Source organism: Bufo bufo, chromosome 6, assembly GCF_905171765.1.
Source record: "Bufo bufo chromosome 6, aBufBuf1.1, whole genome shotgun sequence".
NCBI lineage: Eukaryota > Metazoa > Chordata > Amphibia > Anura > Bufonidae > Bufo > Bufo bufo.
This window is the reverse complement of record NC_053394.1, coordinates 238,985,202-238,994,945: the sequence shown is the minus strand read 5'-3', so window position 1 is coordinate 238,994,945 and position 9,744 is coordinate 238,985,202. Positions and strand designations below refer to the sequence as shown.

General features: G+C 38.2%; 1 protein-coding gene across 1 annotated transcript in view; it reads right to left on the bottom strand.

Annotated features, from left to right (window-relative positions):
- Window positions 1-945: 945 nt before the first annotated feature.
- MMRN2 (multimerin 2) overlaps window positions 946-9,744 on the bottom strand; it is a 34,386-nt gene continuing 25,587 nt past the window's right edge. Inside the window, exons 5-7 of the mRNA XM_040436968.1 lie at window positions 8,486-8,641; window positions 4,916-6,811; window positions 946-1,539 (exon numbers count right to left, since the gene is read on the bottom strand). Coding sequence (XP_040292902.1) covers window positions 1,160-1,539; window positions 4,916-6,811; window positions 8,486-8,641 — 2,432 coding nt within the window. The 3' untranslated portion in view covers window positions 946-1,159. The remainder of the gene's footprint in view (window positions 1,540-4,915; window positions 6,812-8,485; window positions 8,642-9,744) is intronic.

The window sequence follows — 9,744 nt, the reverse complement described above, 5'->3', positions numbered from 1 at the left end:
TATTTTATTGGATGTTACTTTATTTTAACTGCTGAATAAAGCTTGAAAATATTTGCAATCCCGATGCTCTTTGTTATTGTTGGCGTTCATAAATAGTGGGCATTATTGCACGGGAGTTGACCGTATGTTATATTGCTCCAATATGTATATGTCTATAAGAAAGATAAAGAGGAAATATGCCCTTTGCTGATATGTCTGTTTTAGTAACCAATGAGGTGTGTCCCTGCACTCTAAAACTCCTTGATCAGTACTGGATATGTCAGACTGTGTAGAAGCACACCCTATAGAAAACGGGAAGGGTAATACCTAGATGTTCTTTTTTTAAAAACTTTTCCAGTAGGAATAGCAGAGAAATGGCATAACACAGAGTTCTAAGAAAAGATGCTCCAGCATCGGTATTTCATCAAGAATGCAAATAATTTCTAAAAACATATCATATATGTCTGGAGAACTGAAAGGTCTACTTAAAGAGGACCTTTCACCGATTATTACACTATGAACTAACTATACAGACATGTAGAGCGGCGCCCGGGGATCTCACTACACTTACTATTATCCCCGGGCGCCGCTACGTTTCCTGCTATGTCCTCCGGTATCTCTGTTCACTAAGTTATGGTAGGCGGAGTCTGCCCTTGTTCTTCTGTAGCGCTGGCCAATCGCATTGCAGAGCTCACAGCCTGGGAGAAAATAACCTCCCAGGCTGTGAGCTCTGCGCTGCGATTGGCCAGCGCTAGAGCAGAACAAGGGCAGACTCCGCCTAACATAACTTAGTGACTGGAATCTCCACCCACTATAACTTAGTGAGCGGAGATACCGGAGGGCATAGCGGGAGAACGGAGCGGCGCCCGGGGATAATAGTAAGTGCAGTGAGATCCCCGGGCGCCGCTCTCCATGTCTGTATAGTTAGTTCACATTGTCATAATAGGTGAAAGGTCCTCTTTAAGGAGGAAGAATGCTGATAGATTTGGAAATCATATGAACTGCCATTAACATGGATAGTCGAACCTTGAAAATTGTTAGCGCTAACAAAGGAATGTTCAATCATAGCCAGTCATGGAAACATGATCGCTAAAAGAAAGCAAACTGTATTCTGTTTTCAAATTCAGTTATATATAGAAGTGGCCGTCAGAGATTTCTTGTAATGTCTACTGGTATAAGCTCACGTTTTGAATACCAGATAACCAGACAGAGAAGTTTTCTTTGTGTTCTTTTTGATTGACCCCTGAAATAGTTCAAACCAAACCTTCTCATTTTTCTTAAGCTCTACAACTGCAAACTGGTGCTTAAGGCTTTCTGCTGGCTCAGTGTTGCTGTTTTCAAGGGAAATACTGTGTCGTCCGTTAAAAACCAAATATCCAAGTCCGTTACCAATGCCAAAATCCACACTTATTGAAAAGGCATAGACTCCAGTGTATGGAGCTGTGAAGTGGCCATCTGAGGAAAATGCATCTCCATAATTAAGATCAATATCATTAAATCGGATCATTTTTGCTCCTTCAGCACCAGTGGTAAAAATTGCACTGAATGCAACAAGAGGATCTAAAAGAAAACACAAACCATGGACAGTTAATTTACAGACAACATTGAAAATGAAATGGACAATATATTACGTTAGGAAGTTAAATATACATGGTTTGTTTAAGGACATGGGGATTTTAAGTTTTTTACTCCTGGCTTTACTAGACTTTTTTATTTTTACATTCACTTAGCCGTATGAGGTTTTTTTTCCGGTACTTTTTTAATTGTACATGTGTTTTGGTATGAGGCAATGCATATGATGTTTATTTTTTTATTGTTTATTTTTCTTATGGTGCATTTTTTTATAACTTTTTTTTACACTTTTTAAAAGTTCCATAGGGAACTTGAACTTGGCATCATCAGATGGCTTTAGGCATAGACTCTAGTGCAGTTTGAGAAACTTGCTATGTCTATGACAAATTCACTATGTTCATTTGGAGCCCCTCACAGAACCTCTGTGGAGGGCTTCAGATCTGTCAGAGGAGCCTACCACAGGGAAGGAACATCTCCCCCAATTGCTGTTATGGAGAGTCATTCCAGTCCTGGACACACAGGTCTCCCACTTGTTTTTGGCAGATGCTGTGGTTACATTTGACCACGGCATCTGAAGGATAAAAATTCTGTGATTGGCATTATTGCTGATCGGAAACATTAACCCTGGCTGTCTGTTGTGTGAATCAGCAGGCACCCAGTGGCTATGACGCTCACTCCATACATGTACGGTAAATGTCATCAAGTGGTTAAAGGAGAAATCAAACCAAAGAACAACTAAGTAGTAAAGAGGCAGTCCATATGGTCAATATAGAGCTCCTGGAAGGAGGTGGCCCATTACAGGTTCATCAGGTGTCCATTTAAATGTGATGTGAGAACTTGTACCGGTATGTGCTCTCCACTGGTGCTACCATGGAGTTCTGGATAATATCCTCAATGGCATCTGTTATGGTCATCATACTGTTTTTTAAATCTTTCCCAATAACTGGGTTCAAGAAGACATTGCACTTTTCTAGGTGTATTCTCAAAATAAAAAGTAAAGCTTTTTTACTGTATATGGGCTCTTACTAATTGAACAGGATGTTGAAACAGGTCCAGTGCTGATTGAATTCAATAGATAGACATGCATAATTTACCTTGCAGGAGTAGTTATTGATATACAGTATACACACTCCTACAGGAATCAGAGATTGACAATAAAGCTCCACAATTGAGAAAGAATTTATAAGAGACCTGCCTAAATTTAAATGTATTCATATTATTGGAAATGTTCCTTATGGCTAAATTTGCAGGGCATTTTATTATACTAATTCAACCAACTAGATCATCAGATTACAAAGTCCTTAAAGTTTATTTTTTGGGGAATATTAAGTTTTAAGTGACATGTCACTGCTGTATCCAGTCATCAGCTGCAGCAGCACACCTTGCCATGCACATGCCCTTGCCGGAAAAAAAACAAGTCAGGCACTGGAAGATGGAGGACCAGGAGCCAGCATGCAGGACTGGAGCAGTAGGGAGAAGATTAATTAACCTTTGGTGAGGCGAAACATGACTGCGGCCTTCTCTGAAAATTTAATAATCCTGGAAAACCTCATTAAATGGCTATACACATTAATGTTGGCTAAACCAGCTGATTATGGGTAGACCAGCCAACAATCTAATGTGTATGAGGGCCTCCCAATTTCTACTCTGACAAATCATGCTCGGGGAAAAAAAGGATTGGGTTTGTTGAATTTCAACAGTCAATCCTTTTGTTCTCAGGGGATATAAGCCACTGCCCTGTTGTTATACCAGGGGTGTCAATAAGCCAATGAGACTATACTACCTTCCTATAAGTTGTAGGAAATGAAACATAACAAAATTGTCACATATGGTCAATTGTTTTTAAAGTAAAGAACTCTGCAGATAAAATTGGTGGTCCAGAACATATTGCCTAAAGAGAACCTGTTACCACAAAATGCAACGAAATCTGAAAGCACCATGTTGTAGAGCAGGAGAAGCTGAGCGGATATATATGTACAAATTGAGCGAGGATTGACTAATGGTTTGCATTGTGCATAATTTCATGAAGAGTACTAACTTTAAATTTTTATTTTTTTTACAGACATTGTTTACTTCTGCTGGACACTATGAACAGCAGAAAAACAACACCTACTCTCTTTGGGTTGTCCGTGAAATTGCAGATGGTTGGTTAGCCTGGCCATAGAAATTAAAGCTGCTGTGACTTTCAGACTACCCCTTTCTTCCAGTGCCAACATTGGAGAAAATGGTAATCTAAGGCCTCTTTCAGACGGGCATCCTGGATTTGCTCCGGATGCGTCCCGGGTGCATTGCGGGAAACCCGTGCGAGTGTGCATGTAATTTCAGTCAGTTTTTACTGTGATTGCGTTGCGTTGTTCTGTTTTTTCCACACGAGCGCAATGCATTTTGCACGTGCGTGATAAAAAACTGAATGTGGCAGCTTGACCCAAACTTCTTCACTGAAGTTCGGGTTTGGGTTTGGTGTTGTGTTGATGTTATTATTTATAAGGGAAAATATTAGCATTCTTAATACAGAATGCTTACTAAAATGTTGTTTGAGGCGTTAAAAAATAAAAAAAAATAACTCACCTCATCCACTTTAACACGCAGCTGGCATCGTCTTCTTTCTTCTTCTTTGAGGACCTGCAAAAGGACCTTTGACGTAATCTTGCGATCTTCTATCTTCATTCAGCAGGACCTGCGCTGACATCGTGGTGAGCGCGATTACGTCATCAAAGGTCCTTTTGCAGGTCCTCAAAGAAGAGGAAAGAAGACGATGCCGGCTGCGCGATCAAGTGGATGAGGTGAATTAATCTTTTTAATTTTTTAACCCCTCAAGCAACATTTTAGTAAACATTCTGTATTAAGAATGCTATTATTTTACTTTATAACCATGTTATAAGGTAAAATAATACAGTAAATTGACTTTAATCAATTTACGAACATCATCTCCTAGCAACCATGCGTGAAAATCGCATTGCATGTGCACTTGCTTGCGGATGCTATGTGATTTTCACAAAGCCCCATTCATTTCCATGGGGCCTGCGTTGCGTGAAAAACGCAGAATATAGAACATGCTGCGATTTTCACACAACGCACAAGTGATGCATGAAAATCACTGCTCATTTGCACAGCCCCATTGAAGTGAATGGGTCTGGATTCAGTGCGGGTGCAATGTGTTCATCTCACGCATTGCACCCGCGCGGAATTCCCGCCTGTGTGAAAGGGGCCTAAGACTGTGCTAATACCTGTAATAGGCAGTCTTAGTGGAAAGAGTAGGTGGGATTGAACTCACCAGTACCTGCTGCCCATTTCAGTCTGATACGACGGCCTGGAAGAATGTCACTATCACAGTATAAAGCAAGTATTGGAAAGTGGAACATACCTTGATGGGGTGATCCTGTTTCATCAGATTGCCAGTGTTCTTCACTGTGTTTTTTAGTTTGTTTTTTATTTTGTGTTTCTAATCCTTTTTGTCTTTTTTTCATTTTTTTATCAATGAATGACTTGAGCTTTTCGATATCCAGAGGTACATCTGAAGAAATTAGTGCTTCATAATTTCCAAATACCTTATGGAATAACTGGATATGTTCATTATAAAGCTCTCTTAAATTTTCAATGTCCAACTTTATAGAAATAATTGAAGTGTTATATGGTTTTAAAGCATCTCTAATTGTATCATTTTTAGAATGAGTTGAATTAGATAATGAAGACTGTAGCTCGTTAACTTTGGCATAGAGATACTGAAGATCCCTTTTCAAGATCATAATATCATTGTGTTCAAATTCATTAGCATCATGATCTCTAGATGCTTCATGATTTGGCTCTATGTGCTCTAAACTGCCACTCCGTAAGGATCTATCAAGTGTTCTTCCTTCATTATGTTGCTCAACATTGAAAATGGCAGCGGAATCAGGAGAATTTTGATTTCCATAATGCATCTCCAAGAATTGCAAACGTTCACTCAATGAATCAGTATTGAGCAGCTGCTTTTCCAGCACATGCAAAGTGTTGTTCAGCACTTCATTCATTTTTATGACTGTCATATACACAGCTTCTGGATTATCTTCAGACAGAAGTTCAAGAGCTTCTTCTCCAAGTAGAGCTTCCAACACTCTTTCATGTCTTGTTGCATCTTCAAGAAGAGAGCTGAAAGAACTGTCTAGATGTTTAATATGCTTGTGGATCTGACCATTGTCCATCCTAATATGTCTGACATCTTCTGTAAGGTTTTTTATTTGAGTTTGCAACTGGGAAGTGATGAGCATTAACTTTCGTCCTTGTTCTTGTTGGGCAGCAAGAGATTGACGGTTAAACTGAAGGGCCTGTGCTAAATCTTCTACAGAATGCTGCAGATATGTCTTTGAACTTCCCTCCTTCTGTTTAACATCTTCTATTCCATATAAAACATCTCTAAATTGATTTGAGAAGTTCCGTTGTATTTCCTCAAGAGCAATTATGTCCAAATTCATTTTGTGGCAGTCACAATTATCAAATAACTCATCACTACTGTTTTGTATACTGTTAACAGTATAATTAAGTTCCATTATCTGCCTCTGAATTAGATCTTTGATTTCTTCCACGATGAGGCTTTTCTCCATGAATTGCATCTGGACTTTTTCTGAATTCTGTTTAAATTCGGTACGGAGTTCCTTTAACCATTTCTCCAGAATATTAATATTTTCAAAAGCTGCCTCTGATTCAGTCAATAAATCTTTAATCTGGGTCTCATGTTCTATAAGGGTTTCATTTACTTGGTAATTTACAGTAGAAGATAGTTCTACTTGTCTTGGAGAACAAAGTAGTGTGATATTTTGAGTCAAATCTAATAGATCATCTTGATGTTGTTCTTGCCCTCTGCGAAGTTCTCCAATGCTAAAGTTTAAGTAGGAATACTGTGACTGTTGAAACTTCAGATTCCGTTTCAACTTTACATCTGCATCAGCTTTTATCATGGTCAAATTATGATGGATCACAGTTTGTTGTATATGGAAGTTGTTATCTATCTGTTGTTTCAGTTGTTCAAGTTTATCAACATTTTCTTGAATTTTGGACTCAAATTTAGTCCCTAGCTCATAAAGGTCTTTCTTTGGTACAGAATTCTCCAAGAATATATCCAATGTTCTTCTGTTAATCTCAACACTTTCAGAAAGGTTCTTAACCATACCATTAAGATTTTGAAGACTTTTGTTAAAACTGTTCCATATGGGACTAAAATGAGCTTTGAGGAAATTTTCTATATGTGGTAATACTATTTCCCGGACAACACGGTCATCTATTTCTGCAACAAAAGTATGCACATTTTAAAAATACAACTAAGAGTTAACCAAGACTTTAAATCCAAACACATAGGGGGTCATTTATTAAAAAGCTCTTTAGCTGGTGGTGGATCGCCGAAGAGGTGCCGACCTCCTCATAACTTCGGTCGATCCTCTGCCTTTTCTAAATGTAAGACAGCTTCTAGAGATGAGAGAAGTTTTGGAAAATTTGATTCGGCTTCTTCGCCAAATTTTACAAAAAAATTCGCTTAGTGGCGAATTACTTCGTCACGAAGCGTATTTTTTTGTAAGTAGCGGGTGCAATGACAGAGAGCTGTGATAGCACCGATCCCCATCATTGTACCCCTTATATGCCGAGTTCATACATGATCATGGCATCTGAGAGTAATAATTCAGTGTAAAATATATCGAAAAAAAAAATGAAATCATACTTACTGCCTCCATTGGCTCACAATGGGCCGGCCGTTGCTGTCTTACTTGAAGTGGTCACCACACACAGGATTTCGTCTGAGATCTTCAATCAAGATAGTGGCGGACGGCCCATCATGAGCAAATGGAGGAGTTAAGTATAATTTTTTTTTTTTTTTTACACTAGTTCAGGTTAAATCGATTTGCTACCACGAAGCACGAGGAAATTTGGGTTTGCAGCAAATTGGATTCGATTTGCTCATCTCTAACAGCTTCCTAGCTGGCTTACATTTAGACCTGCTGGCCCATCCTCTTCCCTGCCCACACCACACCCACTTATTTAGACCTGGCATGAGCAGGGAGAAGTTGCAGACTGCGGCACAACTAACCATGGTGCCGCAACTTGTGCCTAAAATACGCCAAATTTCAAGAGGGGCCTGGGTGGATTTCTGGAGTGTAATAATATTACATGTTATAGTTACTAGAGATGGGTAGTTGATCCAGGGAGTTATTCTGACTGCCTGATTGGAGTCGGGAATTTTTTTCCCCTAAAGTAAGTAAATTTGGCTTCTACCTCAGTTTTTCTTTGCCTTTCTCTGGATCAGCTTGCAAGATAACAGGCTGAATTAGATGGACAGATGTCTTTTTCACATACTTACAAAACTATGTTACTATGTATAAATGATGCCCATAGTATATACAATAATGATCAAGCTGTCCTTAACATACAATGTATAAAAACTGTTCTTAATTCATTCTGATGGTAGTTTTTGATGGAGAATTACCCCAAACATTTATGCCCCCGATAGAGCGCAAATTTCCTAAAAAGAGTTTCAGGTCCAATTAGGTAGAATCAGTCATCAGATTCCATTTGTTCTGAATACATTTGGTCCTAATCTAAAGTGCTCCAATTGTCTTTAGAAGTTGTATATAACACTTAGGTCTTCTAGCGCATTATTTAACCCCTTTCAAGCTCTTAACACCATGGTGGCATCAAACAGACTGTTTAATAACACACTGAATTGTCAGATTTTTTTTTAAAGCTAAAAAAACTGTCCAAAAATAATCTCTTTTTGGTGGTAGATGCCTTCTTATTTTAACTGTAAAATTGCAACTGCCACTTTTTGCGATTAATGTGGGACAAAAATGTATATTTGTTGGAAGATACTTTTTTTGTAATTTAGTAACATATTCAGTTAGTTTTTAATAATTTTGCTCATCTCTAGCCCCTACCCCAACATCTAAATAAATGTGCCACACCAGCATACCTGACTGATTCTGACTGCTGCCAAGTGCAATAGTTGAATTATTCCCCAGTGCGTTTTCAAGATCCTGAAGATGACTTGCAGCCTGATGAATATCATTTTGAATATCTTCCAGTAGGTTTTCTTGGCTTTCAACAGCTTTAATTATTTCAGTTACCTCTGCAGAACAGCACAAGAAATTAAAAAATAATTTTAAAAGTTTTGAAATGTATAAATAAACTATAGATTATAGGGGTTGTCCACGTTTGACAATATCTTATATCTAGAAGTAGCCCCTGAACACAAAGAATCCAAATGATGGTGTCCTGCAGCTGGAATCCACATTGATCAGATGTAATCTGCAAGGGAACAAGTAAATAAATGGACGTCCACCACAGGAGATGTTAAAGGCTATATACACACCTTCGGAGGAAATTTTTGCTTATGATTGCATTTTACTCATTTTGGGCTAAAAATCATATTTTCAATTGGCCTTAGGAAGAAACTGCTAAATTGGTATAATCAGCTGATTATACCAATAAAGGAATTGACAAGAAGCACTCGTTGTGAAACTGCTGTTTCTTCCTAAGATTCTACAGGCGATCCAGGCGAGGGAGGTTAGTTTTTGCGTGTGTCTTGAGCTTCATCCGGCAAAACACCTCCCTGGTGAAGTGAGTCTTTATTTTGAGTCTTATAATTGATTCAATATATATCCAATTTATTCAATATATATCCAATTATGGTTATGTATATCCCACTCCTCAGGGATGTTTTGATGATTTTATGATGATTTTATGTTTTATGACCCCATGATATATTCTCTTATACCATGCTGACAGCATTTGTTAGGTATATTGATAGACTAAAATAATTAACTGCTAGTCATTAGTTATACTCTACATCATTTCTATCATTACCTTTAACTGCTCTAAATCACTAATAGAGGTTTGGCACTGTTTCTGTGGTTATACTCCCGTTTTTTATACTTCTCACTTTCACTTTGTGCCGGTAATCTAATAAACTTTATCTCCAAACTACTAAGAGGACATAACCACTTATTTAAGCCACATTCTTATCAGTAAGATGAGAACTGAGCTCTAGTGAGTGTTTATAATGTCAGAGAGCAGAGATAAGGAGCTATTCAGATCCCCAACTGACAGAAAACAGAGAAAATCCACAGGCTGCTTCTACAGCATCTATGTACAGAAAAAAGGGCTCCATAATTTTAATAAAGACTAATTGAAAAAAAAAAAAGTTTTTAGCTGAAAATGAGTACAATGCAA